Source organism: Centruroides vittatus, unplaced genomic scaffold, assembly GCF_030686945.1.
Source record: "Centruroides vittatus isolate TY-2023 unplaced genomic scaffold, ASM3068694v2 scaffold_932, whole genome shotgun sequence".
Taxonomy (NCBI): domain Eukaryota; kingdom Metazoa; phylum Arthropoda; class Arachnida; order Scorpiones; family Buthidae; genus Centruroides; species Centruroides vittatus.
Window position 1 is genome coordinate 1,266,666 of NW_027122721.1, and position 22,545 is coordinate 1,289,210.

General features: G+C 25.1%; 2 protein-coding genes across 2 annotated transcripts in view; one reads left to right on the plus strand and one right to left on the minus strand.

The window, feature by feature from the left end:
* The window catches only part of LOC136990411 (zinc finger protein castor homolog 1-like), a 116,408-nt gene extending 98,712 nt beyond the window's left edge, over positions 1 to 17,696 (plus strand). The window contains 6 exon segments of the mRNA XM_067288797.1: positions 259 to 382; positions 5,378 to 5,563; positions 5,642 to 6,013; positions 12,345 to 13,133; positions 14,413 to 15,171; positions 15,173 to 17,696. Coding sequence (XP_067144898.1) covers positions 259 to 382; positions 5,378 to 5,563; positions 5,642 to 6,013; positions 12,345 to 13,133; positions 14,413 to 15,171; positions 15,173 to 15,544 — 2,602 coding nt within the window. The 3' untranslated portion in view covers positions 15,545 to 17,696.
* A 3,212-nt stretch (positions 17,697 to 20,908) lies between these two features.
* LOC136990416 (zinc finger protein rotund-like) overlaps positions 20,909 to 22,545 on the minus strand; it is a 79,425-nt gene continuing 77,788 nt past the window's right edge. Inside the window, exon 9 of the mRNA XM_067288805.1 lies at positions 20,909 to 22,381. Coding sequence (XP_067144906.1) covers positions 22,128 to 22,381 — 254 coding nt within the window. The 3' untranslated portion in view covers positions 20,909 to 22,127. The remainder of the gene's footprint in view (positions 22,382 to 22,545) is intronic.

The following is a 22,545-nucleotide window of genomic DNA, read 5'->3' on the forward strand; positions in this document are numbered from 1 at the left end:
ATATTCTTTTGTTTTAATTCAAATTTTTACAAAATTGTTTATTATTATAAAATGCCAAAGAAATTATTTTTGTATTAATAGAAAAGTTCTATGATGTAACTCATTTTATCTTAATTAATTCTTAACAAAGATTATTAAATATTTTGCATAGTTATATAAATATTGATTGAAACAAAGATTGTTAAATATTTTGCAAGTTTTAAACACAAAATGTTTACAATTATTGTTTACTAAAGAATATTTTAAATTTTATTACAGTAATCATGAACAACAAGAACAAGTGACAGAATCATTTTATAATTATGTACAAAATGGCCAAATGAGTAATTGCTCTGTAAATTGTCCTTATCAAAATAAGGAAAAACATTATCATTGCACATGGGTAAGAAAATTATATTATATTGCTTATCATGTTTTATTCTGTTATATATTATTAACATAAAGTTCTACTTAATAAACAAATAATTTTTTTTATCCTTTCTCATTTGGTTATAATTATTATTTAAATATTAAAGTAAGAAAATATAAATCATTGACATTAGAAGAAAGCAAAAATCTATAAATGATTTAACATTTATAGACAGTTTATTAAATCAAAGTACTTGTTACATTTTTCAGTTCTTCGTAAGCTTTGTCATGGCATGAATTTGTTTTCAAATTTCTTAGAGACATAATTTTAAGAATTCTCATGTGTATTTGTTTAGTTTTATTGTACAAAATCATTACAATATTAGACTCTGTTTCATATGTATGGAAAAGATCTAGAACTTAAATTCTGTATATTATTTTTAACTGCTGGGTTTTTCAAAATATTATGTTACTGAAATTTGAATTAATTAATGTTTTTTATATTTTGATGATTAAATCTTAATTATTTTCTTTATTTTTATCAAATTTTTATCATTTACGAATAATATAGAAAATGATTCTTAGACGATTTAAGAGTCTAGTATTGCATTTTTCTTTTTGTTACATAAATTAATTATTAGACAATTACTACGTTATAATTATAAAATAATGTTAAAATAGCCCATACGAATCTAAGAAAATTTAAGTGTATCTAATATGACTATTTACAAATACCAATTGAAAATAAATTGTTAAGAATAATCATCTTGATATTTTATTACATATAATCTCAATAAAAAAGCTATTTATTCTTCATTCAATTTCAAAATTGCTTATTATTAAGTAAAAAGAATGTTCGGATGTATTTCATTTATTATTTAATTTTTCTAAGTTTTAGTAAGAAGTTCGTAAATGTGATTTCTATCATTGTATATGATGAAAATAATTGATTTTATAAAAATATTTTGTATACAATTATTATAATTAATAATCATGTTCTGTTTGATTTTCAATTTGAAAAAAATGATATCTTTTTGCATATTAGTTGCAAATTTTACATTGAACACTGAAAATGTAATAAAACTTATAATTATTTAAATTTACTATCAACATAAATACTCATAATTCTAAATGAGCATCATAATTATTTTCTTTATCTAAGAAATAAGTAGTTTTAATAATTTAATTTTGTATGAAAAGCAATGATTATTTTATAGAATTGGATCTTATGATTTCGAATATCATATTTAATTGCTTTTCAAAACATTAACATATTAAATGGACTATAGTATTATGTTGTATGTTGTGATATTTTGTAAATTAATATAGGAAATCATAATTTTCAAAAAAGATCATACCTCATGACCTACGAAATTATATTTATTTATGTCTTGCACATGACGACGAACTTGTAATGCAGCTTTGCACATGATAGCATTAAAAATAAACTATTGAAGAATAGTTAATTTGATTATTTAAAATTGTAGAAACAGACTTTATTTATTTAATAGAATCTTTCACACTTCATAAAAATTCATTAATTATGAAGTTTCATATCTATTGATTGATTATTTTAATAAAAGTTTTAACTGATTTCATTCGATAAATTGTGTTATAAATGAATACCGATTGTTCTGAATGAATGTTATTTTATCTCCAGTGTCATTCAAGCTTCAAATTTTAAAAAAAAAAATAAAAGAATATATTATTAAACTTTTATTTTGCTCTGTAATTTTGTAACATAAGATTATTTAGAAATTTTAATTTTTTGTATAAATTATTCAGTTTTATTCTAAACATTTCATATAAAATATTTATATAAATCTTACTTTGTTTAATATCTTACATTTATAATTGATGATTCTTAAAGTCAGCACACACATTCTTAATTCTTTCTACTTGAAGTGTTAAGATATACCACCCAGGAAGATTAAGGGCAAAGTTTGCTGAATCTGGATATGATAGAACATAATACATTGTATACTTCCAACTGAGTGACAGAGCAAAGTTATTATTGAATTATGTATTATGAATACTGTAATTTTTCTCATATGTCTATTTCATTTAATAATAATTATTCCATGAAGATTTAATTATAATTATAATGCAGAAAATAACAATTCAATAAATTGAATCCTTTTTAACTTTTCATACTTAAGTAGTAATGTTATCCTATTGTATATCTACATGTATACCTTCAGCAAGTTATATAAATAAAAATTTTCTCACCTTAAAACATGTATTATTATTCAGTAATGATGAAATTCAAATATATTAATGAGAGAAATTTTACTGGTTTAAAAATTTACCTTTTTATTTATTTTCTTAAAAAATACTAATTCTTTTGAATATAATATTCTTAATCATTTGTCAGAACAGAATGAAAAAGTTAAGAAAATAATTAATTGGAATTACTGTAATTTGTTATATAAAATGTTTTGAAATTAAAGATGTAAATCATATTAATTTATATCAACAAGTTGTACTTCTTTATTCTAATACTTGTGAAGGTTGGTACAGGGTTAAACCTTCACTTTGGAGAATTTCACTTTTTTGATTAAATGGTGATGCAGCATATACCAAGGTATGCAGCAATCCTGCATACAATTACGTTTACTAACTTTACTCTATCTTGTATCATTATCATAAAAAAATATATTATTATTTTTTAGAAATAAGATGACACTATAAAATAATCCAAATTAAAATTTTAACCAGAAAATCATTGATTATCTTAAGTTTTAATTTCAAATAATACTTCTATGTGCATATTCAAAATCTGATGATTGGTGTTTCGGATAATTAAATAAAGCTTTTTGTACATATTTTACATCAGAACAAATCTAGATAAAAATTAATGGTAGAATCTAGGATTTCTATTTAAAATAGAAGGCTCGGAGTTTGATTTTGAAATGCAATAGTTTTCTTTTAAAATTGTGAAAACTAAAAATTTCCAGACTGATTTATTAATAATAATAATTTAAGTATCATTTTGTAGGTAGGTAAAACAAAGCAGAATTTCTTAAAATTATTGCACATTGAAAAATATATACATCATATATAATTAAAGCAATACTAAAAAATTCATGCCATGAATAATCATTATTTGATTTTAACAATTTTTGAAATGCAATGGTCAATTCAGTATATAAAAATATACTTTAATAATAATATATTAAGTATTAACGTGGTTGAGAAGATTGTATTGGTAAGAAAAACATTTAAGAGTTAAAAATATGTTTGTTTGTTTTTTTTATTTTGTTTTTAATTAAATTTTAAAATTAAGACAAGTATAATTTAGACCATTTAGGACTTAATAATTCATGTTTCCAATGCTTTAGATCAGGGGTCACAAACTCAAGTACAGAAAAAGGCCAGTCAAATAGATGTATATCGGACACAGGCTGTATTCAATATTATTTGGTAAACCAAAACATACTGTAAATAAAAAAAGGCTCTAACAATTGCCCTTTTGTTGCCAGGACATTGTTGCGTTTACGTAAACAGTTAGATGTCTGATTTTTTCCGTTCTAATCTCAAGACGTTATATACATTGATTTTTAAAAAGAAATCGTTAAGGCCACGGGTAGCATTTGAAGCCTTAATAGGCCATATCCGGCCAGTGGGCCGCCAGTTTGCAACCCCTGCTTTAGATGAATATAAATTTTGAAAAAGTAATTTTCTTCAATGCTTCAAGAATAACATAAAATGCTGAATAGAAGTTACATATTCAGATAATTCTAAATATTTTTTTTACTTAAATACAATTTATTATATTATTTATTTTTCAAATATTAATAAATGATATTAATTATTACTATTCGTAAATACTACATGTAGAAACATTAATGAATATCTTCATAAATAAAATCTTAATTAGTTCCAAATTACAAAAATAATTACTCTATAATAAATTTCATTATGTTCTTAGGTTTTGTTAATCTTTACGATCCTTTTCGAATTATTTGAAAAAAAATCAATAAAGTTCACTTAAAATGCAACAAGATAAAAAAAAATTCTTTAAAATTCAACAATCAATTTATAAATAATTTTTATTAATTATTAATTAATTAACCAAATTGTCATATATATATATATATATATTTTGAAATATAAAAACTCACAATTTTTAATATTTTATGTAAATATTTAAATGAAATAATTAGTATTTTACCTATATATATATTGGTTCTTCCAACAAAAGCAAAATAATTTTGGATTTTGTTGTGTTAGTATTAATTCTTGAAGAAATTATTTTTGTTTGCTGACGTTCTTATATATGGATTATATAGCTTTTTTTGATACTTAGACATTATCAAAATGGCTGTTCTGTTTTATTTTGGTGATTAATTATTAAATTAATTAATACCGAAAAAATTTATCTTTTTTTCTCTGTGAATTTATCATAAAACTTTTAAGACAGTTCCCTGAAAATCCTAGAGACTGTTACAATCATTAGAGAGCTTAAAAAATTCTTTTAAATATTTTATATTTATTAAACTATTACAATATTCAAAATCTCCATATAAACAACAATTTTTATTTTTTTTAAAATTTATTTTAAATATGCCAACTACCAAGATTTTAATATTTAGCTTTTATTTTATAAAACAAATTAATTTATAATACTGTGTATTAAAGATAATGATAAGTTAAACGTAGCTTTTTAGTTATTATTTATCATTACTTCATATTCAAATATTCTTAATGAATTGGTCATAGAGTTAGTATTGCTATTAAAAATAATATCACAAGACTTGGTATATGCTGCATTGCTATTCTGTAAAAAGTGAAATTCTTTGAAGTGAATGTTCTTTAATCCTGTATCAATTTTAAGAGTATTAGAATGAAGAGACAACTCAACACCTGAAAAACATCTTATTATTGTTAATTATGATTAAAGTTGTCAATATTTTACAAAAGTTGGAAAATTATAATAGTGATGATAGCTATTTAAACTAGAAAGACTTTTTATTTGATTTTAATACAATGTTTTAAAATGATCTGTTTCTAATGTTAATTAATACAGGAAGGATGCACTGAAGTCATTAGCAGTAATGACAAACCCTTTCGAAGATTGGACCATTATAAAATTCATGAATATTCTCGCAAAATAAATTTTTCTCACGATCAATCTCCACTATCAATGTCTTCTTCCATTGATGGTGTATTTAAGAGAAAACGAGGCCGACCGCCAAAAAATAGAATCATTGAAGTAAGTGAAAAAATAATCTTAATTCTTTAAAATAATTATATGATCAACACCAATATTTATGAAAAATTTTCCATGTAGTTTCCTATGTCGAGCACTTCTTGTCAGCTTCCACAAGCAATTTATACAAGCTTCAAATTACCAAAGCCAAGTTCACAACAACAACCAATATCATTTGGTCCATTTTCACCAACTTCTGTATCATATACTGGAATACATCCACCAACACTTCTTCCAAAGACCACCAATTCAATATCATTACTTGCACCACCAACATCATCAGTTGCACTCTTAACATCTATTTCACCACCTTTCGTGTCGCTTCCTACTTCGGGAAATAATTTGACATTACCCATGCTAAACCAATCTGTCGGCATTGTCGATCAAAAGTCAGTCGACGATGATTCCATTTTACATCATTCCCCTACAGAAACTGGCCAACTTAAACAAGAGGTAATAATAAAGTTATATATTAAAAATTAATATTTATTATGAATTGAAAGAGATTATATAAATTTAATTTTCATTTCTGAATTTTTTAAATTAAAATTAGTAGAGTTAGATTTTTTTCATTTCATGTAAACAATTATTAATTAAATTGTTTGACATCTAATAAATATAATTAATTTCTGGTTTGCATGTTTTCAAAAAAGTAAATTTTGGAAAATTATGGATTGATTTTTCTAATTTTAAAATTTCAAATAGTTTGTTTCCATCTTTTTATTTGTTGTTTTGCTTAATATAACTGAGAGTACTACACAATGAATTGATATATGATAATTTATTTAAATTCATTTTAATGGAAGGAATGGTTCTTATCAATCTTTCTCTAACAAAATTAACACTCATCTACTTTACACTTTGAAAAATTATTGTTGTTATTCTAAAAGATTTTCAAAATATTATTTCTAAATCAAATTAACAGTTATTGGCGGCATATATTGCCGATTCCTTTATATTTTAAGAAAGATTGACTTGGTTAGATGAAAAAGTTAATAATGAAAATTTCTGAATATATGAGAAATATGACAACATTGATAATTTATTAAACATCTTTGTACTGTAATATTATATTTTCATATAGAAAATAATCATAATATATAACAAAAATCTGCTTTGTCGGAGCTCGCTCTAGAAAACTGGTATTTAAAGTGAGCTCCACAAAGCACATTTTTGTTATATTTAGAAGGAATTTAGTATTATTTTTGAAAATAATCTTACTTATTCTTACTTTTATATGAGAACTAAAATTAATTCCCTTCACTGTTGTGTCATCAGGAAATTAATGAATTAATTGTATTTACATTTTATAGTGTATTATATAGTAATATGAATGCAGTTCTGTTAATTAGGAACTGAACATGTTAGTAAACTATCCTTGTTTATTTCTGCTATGTAAACTATAATGTATTTGATTATTTATTATTAAAATATTAATATAAAGCTGCAGGAATATAAACTGTCATTTTGTAGTTAATATAAAATATTAATAGTAATTACAAATGAATATAATATTAATATTGATGTATGAAAAAATCAAATTTATTTTTAAAATGTTTTGTTGACTAATATTTAGAACCAGTTATATATTTCAATGATTTACTGAATTAAAACTTCAAAATTTATTCATTTATTATACAAGAAAACATAGAATATTTACACAATACAGAAATATTTTGAAAAATTTAATACTTTATATTAAAACTGATTAAGAAAAGGATTATTATATACACAAAAATGGTTTTAATTCAACATTGAAATGCAAATATTCAATTGTTTATTGCCGAAATTATACCAATAAGATTTGATATGCATCAGTCCTTCCATCAAAATAATATTATAACAAATTTTTTTAAATATAATGTAATATTAACTCATAAATTGTTTTTAATGCAATGCGATAGTGATTTTAGTTATAAAAATTTGGAAACCCATTTTATTTTTGATCGTTAAGCTTTAAAAATATATTTGAGAATTTTTCTAATAACTGTGTTAAATATGTTAAGTCCAGTTTTATATATAAGATTCAATAGTAAAGATTTTTCAGTTAATAAAATGATTTAATAAATAAATAAAATCATATTTTAAATCTTTAATGCTTAAAAAAAATTTTAAAAAACCTTCAAAATATTCAGTATATTATTCATATTCAATCAGATCATTATTTAATTAGGTTCCATTCGATAAATTAAAAATATATATATTAATAAATATTATAAAATTTATGTTTGGTGCACATTAATTCCTTTTCCATTTTTAAAATTCTACATTAATTAATCCTCCTTTTTTTTTGTTTTTGATTATTTATAAAAATAGTTATTTAAGATTTTTTTTTTAAATCTGGAAAATCTCATAGGAAAATGTGTGGTATACTTGGAGTAACTGATCCTAATGATCAGTTACTTCATAAGTATACCATACATTTTCCTATGACTTTCAGTTTAATTATTCTAGATGATTATTTTATCTACACAGCTTTTTATTATAGAATTGTTTTAGAATCGCGATATATTTAAAAATTAGAAAATATTTTCTTTTTCCATATCTCAGTTTGTTTATCTTAGCTTAAAAATTTTGTATATATTATATATTACATATATATAAAGCTAAAAAAGAAAAAAAATATATATATATATACATTTTAGTCAGTAAAATCTTAAAATAACATTATTAAAATAACTTTTAAAAAGTTTTAGTTAAGGTATCACTCAAAGTACTGTAAATATTTTTGTAATAATTATAGTTTTTTTGCTTTCTGTTTTGCTTTTTTTTTATTCGAAATGAATTTAATTTTTATATCTTTATTAGTGTATTTTTATTTAAAATTGATTTGGAAATAATAATTAAGTAGTTGTGCAAAGTATAAAGTCTGCTTTTTATGGTTCAAAGAAATGCAAACAATATGTTTTATATTTATGCTTCAGTTTATATTCCAGTTTTTCAATAGCTTATCACACTCTTCTTATCAAGTACAGTAGTTTAAAATAATGTAAATAAGTTTGGTAATTTCAAATATATTTATTTGGTTAATCAAAAATAAAAAAGAAATTTAAAAAGTTTAGCCTTTATTGCATATTTGACTTTTTTCACAAATTTGAGAAACACAATTGATTCTGATTAATTTCTTGTTATTTTTTAATACCATAAATAGGCATTTTGACTTTTCAGAATTCCTTAAAAATATAATAAATTTTTGTGTCATAGAGTTGAACTTTTCTAATATATACTTATTGAGTATTAGATTGAATAATGGCAAGAGCTGGATATTTTATGGACAAACTTGTCATGTTTTATTAATTTACTATTTGTTTTTCCTTCTAACTTTTCTAAATTAATTATTCTAAACATTTTTCATGTTAGTTTTCAATGTTCTACATTGTATCTTAATTTCATTCTATAAAAGACTGGTAACATACCAATATACTTGCATATTTGTACTCTTAAATATTTTTGAATATATTATTTTTATCAAATACGTACATATTGTACAGTTATTAGAAAAATCCCGTAAGTTAAAATTTTTGATATTTAATAAATTAATTCAAATTACAAATAGAATTTTTCGACGTTATCTAAATTATAATAAATGACCATTTGTAATAATTTGAGGTTCTTAAAATTTAAATTGATTGTGAAGATACTGAACATTGAACGTCGGTTTTAATTTATTTTATTTTATTCGTTAAATTTTAAAAGAAATTTATTTTATATCTTGTAAACAGGAAAATGTGTAAGGAATGATTTTCTTGTTGAAAGGATGGAAGGTCAGTTATCTGCTGACTTATGAATAAAATGACTTTTGACCTTTCTTTCAAAGTCATGTTTTATATAAATTATCAGTAAAAGAAAGAAAAAAATTTCAGTTACAAACAAAGGTTAAAATAAAGTTTGTTTATTAATAAAACAGTTTAATTTTTCTGCTTATAGATAAAATATAAGTGGCTTTCAATGAATATTTCACAAATTAATATAAGAGACATTTATTCTTTCGTAGGTAAATAAAATTTAAATTATTAAAAGAAAGTTTAAAAATACTTCAATATATTATTTTTTACTTGTAGCTTTACATAATATAATATATATAGTTTGAAACTGCATCAAGTTCTTTAATGAAATAATAAATCATAATTTCTGTTTTTTGTGTTTTTAATATATTATTTGATATACAAACTATTGAATGTGACATACTTTAGCCAGGATTGCAATTTTGAATGAAATAATCCAGAATGAAATAAATTAAATAAATTACAATTTTTATTCTGATAATATTAAAGCATATTGCAAAAATTTGAATGCTTTTCAATTCATCTATATCAGGCCTGGCCAACTTACAGTGGGATGCGATTGACTTTCACGACCTAAAAGCCTCGACGATCTACTTCACATTTTTTTTCCTCGCAAAAGCTTAATAATCCGCCCTAAGAAATTAGTTTGCAAAACATATTTACTTATTGCACAGTAATTAATGTTCCAGGTTATTCGTTTTTTGGTAAAGATGCTAAGGTATAAATTAAACTATACCATTTATTTTTCATCACAACAGAAATATTGTATTTTTTTTTTTTTTTTTGGTTGCATAAATTATAAGGTTTGTTTCTCCTTGGTACACTTATTTTGCACTGAACTTACACTGGTTCTACATAACAATTTTATACCTGTTAGCAACAACGTTGTATTATCTGTAATCAACCGGTTAATCAAAATAATTATATTTCTGATGCTTAGAAGCAATTATTTATTAATATTTTTTATATTAAGAGCTTTTTATATAAAAAGAATATCAATCGTAAGAGGAAATGCTTATTATATTTTTCCGCCAGACGAAAGCAAGTTCTGCGATTAAAATTTTGTGTACATCCGATTTATTTTCTTTAAATTGTTTTATGCAGAACCGAAAATAAAATGTTAATTTTATTGTAACATTTAATTCTTAAATAGTATATTTTATTTATATATTTATTTTGAAATTTTTTTTTGACCATTTCAAAATAACTACATTTATATAATTATTAACTATATATTTATGTATTTATATTTTTTATATTATTTAGAATTATGTTTTAATGTATAAACTGGCTTTCTTATTATATTAAAAACTGAACTTTTATTATTCTTATTATGCAATTTAACATTAACTACAGCTTAACTGCTTTTTTATGCCTTATAATTTTAACTATTCTAAAAGTATCAATCTTTTCTATGTATTCTAACTAGGATCTTTTTTTAATTAAGCTGTATTTTTAAAAATGGCATTTTTATGTATTTAAAAAATAGTATTTTTTTTTATATTAAGTAATTTTAAATTTAGTAGTAGATTTCGAGTTTAATAATATAAAATAAAGTTAATTTATATGAGTGTAAAAACGTTTCCTTTTCTGACTAAGGGTTGGTAGGGGAATGCATACGATCCACATTTAGTCTCGTCGCAATATTACGGTTGTCTGATTGTGATGTCAGCACCTGGAAAAACCAAATATTTGTTCTAGGAAATGTGAGACTGATTGCACTGACACGATTAACAGAAATCTGTTAGTCAGGATTCAATATCATAACTAGCCATACTCTGGCCAATTCATCTGTAATTTTATTTAATTGATGATAACGTAAGAAAATTTCTTGGAATTAAAAGTGCAATTCTAAAATAATATATCACTAATTTAATTAATTAAAGGCTAGAAATTGCTGTATTTTCATAAATATACAGAAAAAATTAATAATTATTTTAAATTTTATTTTATTTATCATAATGGTATATAAAATCCTTCTGCTTCATTGCATTGTTTTTAATGATTTTTAAATAGAATAATTCGACAGATAATGCCAATTTTTAATAATTTAACACATACGGATTTAATTTAATCAACTTGCCAAATTATAATAAGCTGTTTGATGTAATATTAAGAATTAAAATTATTTGTCAAAACAATAAAAGAATATTTTGCGAATAAATAGATTTAACTATTTCTTCGTCAATTATATCATTTACTTATAATTAATTCAGAATTAAATAATTTTTAACTAATTAATAAATTATAAATATAAACATCTTTTTAAAATTCAAATGCAAGCTTTTATCAGCATATTTGACTATTCTATAACAGTTTAATATATAAAAATTTCATCAAAGTTTCCAAGATAACAATATTGTTAGAATCTGAAGATGAAGAAATAAGAGAACAAGTATATAAAAGAAGAAATAATATTGATACGAAAATTCTTCCGAGAAGTAATCATCAGCAACAACAATTGCAAGAATTCGATAATCTATTTTTATTGAAATATTCAAGTAAATATTAATGAAAGAATATTTCTTCAATGTATTTGGTGTAATGTAATAAACAAATAAATGCATTTTGTTGAATACAGTGATAGAATATTGAAAACATCTATAATAATGGGTGCTAATTGTAATTTAAAATAATGAAGCTGAAGTTGAAGGGAGTACTGGTTATTGACCAAATTTATTAGTTTAAAAATTTAACTTTTTCTATCTGAATTATTTATAAATAAATTTAACAATAATTGATATATATTTAAATTGTCCTTGGAATATTTTTTCTTTCAATCTCTTTTTTATGGCATTTAAAAACTTAGTCTCTAATAGACTTACTCTATTTAAGCTTTTGTTTTTATGCATTTTCTGCTTGTAATTTTCTTGGCTCAAATTACTATTTTGGATTTATAATCTTTTCAAACTACAAATTACAATACAACCTAAATTATTATTTAAAATTTCAAACTGTTTGAAAAAAACTCAACAATGGCCATCTCCCTCTACTTCCAGATACAAGAAGGATTCTATGCATTTCCTGATAATACACCTTGTCCTGATGAACAATGCATGTTTTACGGTCAGCATCATTTCCATTGCACCCAGCCTCGTTGCTTCTACGTCACAGACCGCAGTGACATCCTACTTTTACATTCTAAGGATTTTCATGACAACATTGACATCATGGAAGGTTATGTGTTTTATGATTGGAGTGTTGACTGTCAGTATTCTAACTGTCCTAGCAACAAGGTAAACCGTCATTTTCACTGTACTCGACCAAACTGTAACTATTCCTTTGTACGATATAGTACAATGAGCTTGCATGAACAAAAACATAGAAATATTTCGCCTACACCAAAGAAACAGCATCTTTCGTCGAGTGATGACGACGATATCAAAAGCCCCGTAACGACAGTCTTATCGTCTAGCGGTGTTATTAGCAGCATAAATTTTTGTGCCGACAATCAACCAAAAACAAGTGTCGTAAGAGCCTCCGGTACTTTTTATCCACTTTCGGCATTCTCGACATCAAGTTTGACAACAGGAACTTCTGTTCCAACTTTCAGTTCTAACACTATATTCAGTGAAACTGATAAAGGAATGAAAGATAAAACATTCACTTCAATGTCACCTAAGCCTGATCATGCATTGACAAAACTTTTACAGCAACCTGGTCCAAATATAAGAAATTCATTTCAAGGAACTGAAAAGCATATTCAATATGGACTTACAATTAGCTGTGGAAGGCCATTTTGCAAGCTGAAAAAGAAAGAACATTTTCATTGTAATGTTTGCAATCAGGTAAGTAAACATGAATTTCAAGAAATGCTGCCGATAATGGATGGAATTATTTTTACTAAATTAAAGTTTTTCAAAACAAATAAGATTAGAATAATCAAATAGATAGAATTCATTATTTTCATCTGCGGAGACTATGCGTATAATGTTGGGTGATCGTATTCACATTTCTTTTTTCTATCATAAAATATCTTTTGTGATATTTTTTTCATGAAAACAATAAAATTAACATACTTTAAAATATATTTTTGAGTAAAAATTATTTTTGTTTTCGTTAAAGAAAGCATTGCAAGAATTTTTTTTTATGGTAATAAAAGAAGGAAATGTGAACTTTATTATACTTTTCACAATCTCTTAGATATAATATATGCTAATAATTAATTACATATAGTTGAAAGTTTAGATTAGATACATAAGTAAATGATTTGTAATTCTGTTTCTAACTTTTTACACATTCGTGTTTAATATACACAATAATAAAATATGATTAAAACTTGAAGACCTTAAAACAATCTTATACAGGGATTTTCTGTATATTAAATGTGTTCTTTCCATACACTATAATGTGAATTGAATAGGTTAAATGAATTGTTGCTGTTTAGCCTATTGCTGGTATTGAAAGTTTTATTGCGTTTTAATTCATTATTTTTTACACTTTGTTTTGTTTTTAATTGGGTGTTTGTTTGATTGTTTTAGTTACTATGGGGGTAATCATTTCAACTCATGTATGACATAATAAATAAACAAACTTTTAATATTGTGTACTTCTTTACTTAAAGTAAATGGCAGCTGTAATAGCTACTGTTTCATATTATAAACCATAAGACTTCAATTATTTAAAATAGTTTTAAAATTATGATGAAGGAATGTTTCATGTTGAATTGCTCATTAGTACTTACATTTGTTTTATATAAGAACAATTAAATAAAATAATTGTTAATTTACAGTTATAGATTATTTTAAGTTTTTATAAATTAAATTTTTATTTTAGAGAATTAATCAAGTATTCTTCTTTGATTAACTTAAAAGTTATATTAATATCTAAAATTAACTTTTTTTTTAGATTTTATTGTTTTTTGTGTTATATTCATTAAAGTGTTATAAAATACTGGATAAGAGTTAAATTAATGATAATATATACTTGATATAATGATATAAAAAGTTAAAATATCTAAATTGTTTTGAAAAGAAGAAAGCCAGTTTATATGTAAAATAAATTTCACATATTATACATTTATTTTGAATTTTTAATTGAAACTTATTTATTTATTTTCTTTTTTAGACATTTTCCAATTTCTTACGTTTAAAGCCGCATGTAACAAAACATTGTGGAGCAGTTAGTCCAGTTCCTATATACTGTGGCAGTGGAGGAAGTCCCGAATCCCCACCATCCGCTACACTCCCTGGAGAAGATGGATTAGACGAAAGAGAAGGAACATCCGATGACGACGATGAAGGAAAAGATGAGCAGTGTAATATTATTCCTGACTCTTCGTATCATGAAGCAAACATACTCGATTCGAGTCGAGACGAACTTAAAATAGCAATGCCTTCCCTATACACTTGGCAGGCAATGACATCTGGTTCTCCTTCGATCACTTTGCAAAGTCCACCTTCGTATGCGAACAGTGTTGAAATTTCAGATGCACATCTCTCAAATTCCTTTATTAACAGACCGAGTTCATTTATCACTCAAGCTACTTCTGATGTTTCTAAGAAAGAAAAATTTTATGGTTCACCTCAAGTTGATTTTAATGCTCACATGACTGAAACTGATTGCATGGACCAAAATAAATTAATTCGCAAACGAACTTTTCCCGAGAAGCGTGATGATGTATCAGAGCCAAAGAAGATCAAATTGACAAGTTTGCGAATCTTAAAAGATGAACCTGTACCTTCGGGTTATGTTCGTTATCGTTTTAACGAAGACTGTGGTTATTCGTTCTGTGGTTACAGGGAACATCAAACCCATTTTCATTGTATGAGGAAAGATTGTGGATATAGTTTCTGTGACAAAACTAGATTTGTGCAACATACTGCTCCGACACGAGCGTCTCGATACTCTCATGGGTGGTGATTTTCAACAGTATCGCTCAAATGTCAATTGTGGTCGTTCGGAGTGCATATATGCAAATACACTTGGTGCCATGGCAAACAAATCCTCCCACTTCCATTGCATCAAATGTGATTTTGTATGTACAGATACCAATAAGGTGGTAGCTCATCGTAGACAGCATACCAAAATGGACAGTATCAGTGCTGCAGGATTCGAAAAGTTCACCCAATTACAAAACTGCAATGTACAAGGTTGCAATCACAACCAGAGACAAACTCATTATCACTGCCTGAAATGCCAATATGCAGTCTTAGGTCTATCTCAAATGTCATCTCATAAATATCGTCACATGGAATGATTTCCAGAATTTAATTTCAGGGTAATATAATCAGTTTTTTATGCAAATTTTCAAATATCCACATAGATGCTTAAAAAAAATCGTAAGTCAATATTTATTTATCAAAGCAGAATATTTACACGAAATCATCACGTCAAGATCAGTGTTTCAGAATTATCTACTCACAATTATTATTGATTTTTACAAATTAAGCATCTATTCTGTTACAAAAAAGTGAAACTATTTTCAAAATAGAAAAGGCTGAGGAATATATCAGAATAAGGAAAATGAATGCCAGAATGTAAATTCCAACAAATCACCACCTCAGGACTATATTCCTCTTGGGGACAACTGTTGATATTTACCAGTTTAGGGTCCATTATAGTGTTATGCAGTACAAAGTGCCTTTCAAGTGTAATGTCCTGTTTCCAGCATTCCTATATGACCTTTACAAGCACCAAGTGCTCCCATGTAGTGATTGTATTATAGAACAAATCATTGGAAGATAAAATATTATTGCAAAGCAATATGAGCAACCTCCTAGTATCCAGTATGTATTATGACAGAACTTTAGATTTAGTTGATTATTATAATTATACTATTATTATTATTATTATATTATTATTATTATTATTATTATTATATTATTATTATTATTATTAATTATTTTTTACAACCAAAATGCAAGTTCTGCCAATACTGTATCAAGTATATAGTGTTATTATTTACGTGCCAAAAAAACGAAGACGATAAACTTCTTCCATTGCCTGCCCATAAAATTTGCATAATGAAATTCATTTTGGCAGCAAATGTTTGCATTTTTAAATTCTACTTATGGAAGTGGAACGTTTATGGGTGGACAAAGTATATAAAGAAAGCAACCGAAGATAAATTCACTCTGTGATATTGTGACAGAAATTAAAAGAGGAGATATGGAGTACACTCCAAAGTAATTGTGCTGAAAGAAGAATTGGAAATAACAAACTGAAAGATAATTAGATCATCTGTGCTAGTCACAACTGTAAGATATGGTCATTGGTGAGTTAGCATTATCATGCTAGGGTGATGGTATACCCAAATTCCACATTTTTTAGTGTTAAACACAGGGATATACTCTAGGTGTTTTGTGCCTTCCCATTTCATTGGTGTGTTGTGCAGATAGTTTAGTCCGGGAACCTGTATTTATTTTACCAAAAAAGTTTACCATGTTTTGTGATGTAGGCAAAAGACAGTTGAAGAAAATGTGAATACTGGCAAAGAAAAGGGACTATTTTATAGACAAAAAACTAAAATTTTTGTGTGTGAGCATGTGTGTATGCATGTGATTTCATCCTTGTGGCATTGTCGATATGTGCCAGGTTTTGTGTTTAGTAATGTCTCTGAAAGAGACCAATATTCTTTCCACAATAGATTTAAATATTTACTGTACTGTATGTTCATTATAGGTCACAGATACTTCCATCGAATTCCATAAAATTAGTTCACAAGTGCCTTAGATTCTCATATATTTAATTTACCATAGATCTTCATCCCTTTAGAGACAATCTATCAAATACATATCAATTTTATATGATTACTAAAGTTTAATTACAATTTCCCGAAGGCACTGTTTGCAATAGTTATCAATAAGTTCAAAATTTTCAATTTTGCAAAACCTCCAAAATTAAAAACAAAATAAAAAGTGGCATTAATTTTCTTGACAGTAATTTTGGTTCTGATTTTTTTTTTTTTTAATTTTTAACTCAATTAGGTGCCATAAATTGAAACTTCATGTACACATATACATTTGAAATTCAATTAGCCAAAATTTTACATTTGGTGATTTCGTTTAATGCCAAGATTAAAAAAAAATTACAAATTTTTTTAAAACTTTTTATTATTTTAATAAAGGGAATAGTGCCTTTTTAAAATTTATATACATTTTCAAAAATTGCATTAAGTTATGGCCAGTATAACTAACGTAAAAATTCGAATGTACTCCTTTTTGACTACCATTAAATTATTCTAAGCATTTCTTTGCCTCGTAAGCATTCTCCAATACCCGAAACACTAATTTACATGCATTATTATGGAAGTCTCTGCTTGTCTTATTTGATTTAGAAGTGAACCATTTTTGTCACATCAAACTGATTTCAAAATAAATGATCTGCAGTTGATTTTAACTACTGCACAAGTTGTCTGTGTCTTGTATCGAATTTTAACACCCGCGTTAATTAAATATACGATTTATTTTCTACATAAATAAATTTTAATCTTAATTCATTAACGTTTTCAAATTTATAAACTTTTTATAAACAATTTATTCCTAAAAAAAAATAAAGAAGATAAAGCGGTGCAAATTTTTTTCCCCGGTAAATTAACGAATAAATGCTATTATTAAATATAAATCGGTTTTAACTTTTTTTTCAATATACAAATAATTGCATTTTCTTTTATCTAATTTATTATTTAGGCAAACGTCGGTACAAACCTCAATAAGATTAAGTACGAAATCGTCCACAAACCGGAGGCATCAATTATCTCTAACGAAAAAATGAAATTAAGACATTGACACCGAAACACACATACTAATTTTTATTTTTCTGAACACATACAAATGCAGTTACAGAAAAAAGATATACACATACAATGCACTGAAACACATTATTATTTTATTGTTTAGTATTATTGGTTTTTTTTAAATTTTTTTTTAAACGTTTTTTTTTCTGACTGAGTGGACAAGAATGGAAAAAAATATATATATTGTTTTTATATTAACATGACAGACAAGCTGTTTTCTTAAAAGTTATTCTATATCAGTATTAAGAAATATTGAAAAAAGATTTCACAATGCTACAGACCAGTTATCACCTTTGTAAATTTAAATATCACTTTAACAGGAATAATAATCATCATTTTTTCTTTTTTTTTAATATTTATTAAAAAAGAAACAAACAAGAAAAAAACTGATATAAAATAATTTAAAACAATACTTGAAATCCACTCTCTTAAGAGATAAATATTCAAGTTTTAAAACTTGTTCATATTTTTTCATCTTTCATAAAATTGAATATAATTAAAAAATTTAACACCAATCATCATCATCATCATCATCATCATCATCATAAAAATATGCTAGAGTAATTTTTAAAAAACATTGCACTATTTTCTGATTATTTATTTCTTTTTTAAAACACCAAAAAACATCTTCCATACTGCATTTAACCATATTAAATTCGAAGATTGCATAGTCCAAAACTAAAAAGAGAAATAAATATAATCTTTTTTTTTTTCATTATAAACATACATTTAGTATTAATTTAGACATTAACGATGGCAGTATATACCAGTATGTTTTTTTTTTCTTTTTTATTATCAAGAATATTACATGAACAATATTGCTTGTCCTACTTATTATCTCACTATCAATGGCCTAAAATATTGTGAGCACATCAAATTACAAACATTATCACAGCACATCAGTACAGGAAATTTTTATTGGCATCCTTACATCAAAAAAGCATAGGAATGGTTAAGAAACATTTAATAAAAAACAAGTTTTTATCTCGATCATATATTATACGACTTTACAACATGACTACGTTATTTATATTAAGGGTGTTTTTATTTATTTATTTATTTTTTATTTTATTTACTTTTGTATCATTTATTTCGATGGTCTTTTAAGATGTCAGCGGAGTGTATATCACTGTTTATATCTGTGCTCTGGTGCAGTCTGCTAGAAATGTATATAAAGAGAATCTGACAAAAACATCTGTAGGAAGAGAAAGGACATTATTTAAAAACTATAGGTTAGCAACACTATTAAAGATTGTCTTGTAAAATGCCAAATATCTTTTTTCCTATATTATGAAATTTAAAATGTTGTAAATCATTAAAAATTAATCAGTTTTGTTTATCTTTCTTGAGAGCCATTAGAACGTCAGTCAGACATATAAATACCAATATAAATAAATGTTTTACATGGAAGACACACGTGGAATGGAGGATTTTAAATATATATAATATATATTTTATATATATTTGGCAATACCCAAAATTTTCGGGTGTAAGGATATTATATATATAATATTTTTTTTTTTTATTTGGAAGTCTATATAATTTTGGCAATTAGTTTGAAGCCGGGAAGCTCCGACGATGTTCTATGCAATGATTGTGGGAATCTTTCCATTGATTTAACCTATTTACTTTCTAAGAAAAATAAGGAAAAAAAATAAATAAACTATTTAATAAATAATAAAATTTAAATAAAAAATTAATTTAAAAAAAAACGCATCATTATAAGCGATGCCCGAAAGTATTTTATTATTATTTTTTGCATAGAAGCCTTCATAAAGCCTCATACACGATACATAGAAGCAGGCACTTAGACATTTACAGCACGTGACATATACATACATACACAATTACAGCCAATAATAAGCAATATTGCTTCTAAAGTCTCTCAAGATACTGTTAAGATTTATTATCCTTGCATAATAATAATAATAATAGATAAAGTTTTGTTTTTTTGATTTTATTGTTTCTTTTATCATAAAAATGCCAAGTAAAACGATAAGTGTAAATTGTTTAGGGGAATTCAAACAAGAAATATATAAAAATAGATTTCCTTTGCCCCTTAGTACAAACCTTTCCCCAATCATCGAATTGTCTTCCTTTATTTTTTATTTATTTTTTATTATTTTTTTTATTATTATTTTTTGGACATTGCCCAGCGGCATCCTCTTGGGCACCGCGTTAATAGAAAAAAATCACAGCATTCCTATAATGTACATACATCTACAATCTTAAATCTTTCTCCGTTTTATTTCATACATATCACAATATCAGAGATGATAATTTTTTTTTTTTAATTATTATTATTATTTCAAATCCTTATTTTCTCTCTTTTATTTATTTATTTTAATCTTTCCCCAGGTCAATTAATAAAACCTGTTTGACAGTAACTAGATATAATTTGTCTATCGTGTATAATGCGCGGAAATACACCAGTTTATGAATTATTTTTATTATGATTTTTCCTTTATTGCACGAGTAAAAAAAGAAAAGAAAGAAGAAGAAGAAGAAGAAGGAAATATGTAGGACACGTAAAATAACTAACTAAAATAATGGCTAAGCCAGAAAATACTGTTCGGATTAATTAACTGTAGATTTTAAAATTCTTTCTTTGGCATGGTGTGCGTTCAATATATTACTATCACTTAGTAAAAGTTTTAAAAATCACAGAGTTCAAACGAGGGCATCTCGTTATATTTTAGTTTGGTTTCTTTGTTTTTCAATTTGTCTCATCATCATCGCCCTTCGAACTAGTAAACAAAATTCGATCAAAATAAATGGAAAAGTTGATTAGTTCCTTTTTTTATTCGTAAAAATCGAATATATACATACATACATACATACATATATATGTATGTATGTATGTATGTCTTTCTTTTTAACAGTATAAACTGACTTATATAAGAAGTATTAAGATGGAATGTGTTATTCTAAGCTTACAGATGCACATACAAACAAGAAATGAAGATTATTGACTACAAGTTATTGTTTGTACACAAGTGATTGCCGTCTCATTTGATTTAGTAATAAAATTTTTTCCTTTATCTGAAGGGGATGTTTTTTTTTTTTTTTTTTTGCTTTTTTTTAATTTAATTGTTTAACAAAATTCGGAAAAATTTGCTCAGCACGCATGCAATAATTGAGATCAATATATATATATATATATATATAAATGCGCTAGTTATAATAATAAATATATAAAAGCTAAGAAGAAACAAAAGGATTTGTTTCAGTCTTACATACTCTAAAATTAATTGCAGAATTAAAATAATAATAATATTTTACCAGAGAAAAATAGTTGATTTTTTTTTTAATTAGTGTTTTCTCTTTTTTTTTCAAAGATATCACAAATATATAAATAACTTTGCACTAAAAAATAATTGTAAAAGCAATAATTTAAAATATTAAACAAAATAGGAACTTGTTTTCTATAGCATCTAGGCAGAAAAATAAAATATTCAAGCTATATACAATTGATGGAGTATTTAGTTTTTTGAGTTGTTTTTTAAGTATATTTTTTTTTGGTTTTTTTGATGATAAAATGAGAAATTTGATCTAAAAAATTATTATTAGTTTGTATGTATATATATATATAATTTTTTTTTGTTTGGTTTTTTGGTTTGAAAGACAAAAAGCAGTAGTTTGTTATTGTTATAACTGGAATGGTAACGATTCGAATCACAACCGAAACAAGAAGAAAAGCTTTTAGAACTGAAGCTGCCATCGAAAAATTTTTTTTAGAGTGCTGTTGGTTGTCGGTTATTTGATAAGACCATACATACACTTAAACAAAATTCCCTTTTTTTTGTGGAAAAATTCGCTTTTCCAACCGATGTGCATTTCAAGGTACAAGTATTCTATGATTAACATTTTTTTTTTCTTTTTTAACAAACAGAACTATCTGACTAATGAACAAATTTTTCAGTATCACAGAAATGAAGGATAATTCTTCAGATATTTTTTTTTTTTTTTTTTGCAAACTAGTCCTCTTATCTAGAATAACTAGTTATCTTTCTTTTAAAGTATCATTCGAACCCAAAAATCCCCATTATTGAGGATGTTGTTGGGATGTTAAAACTAGTGGATGACCAGGACAGATGGAGTGACTGTCGAGGGCTGTTCTGCCAGTTTCCATGTTTCCGTTACTCCTACTCATAACAATTCCAGAACCAGAAGGCGTGGCAGGTATGGTACAGGTTGCTTCTTTTTCTCGTCTTTCCGCAGCAGCTCTGCTAAGAACGTACTGTGCTGCAAATTGGTGCTTTGGATCCATTCTCATATGCTCCATGTGATGGAGCAAACCTGAAAGTAGCATTCTTACTTTATATTTAATACGAGAAAAATGAATCGTTAACAAGAATAAATTTCGGGTGTGATTTAAAATTTTGTTTCTTCTAAAAATCATTAAAATTTAATGTCTAAACACGTGACCGAGTGAATAAAGCCACTGACAGTAGGTCGCGGGT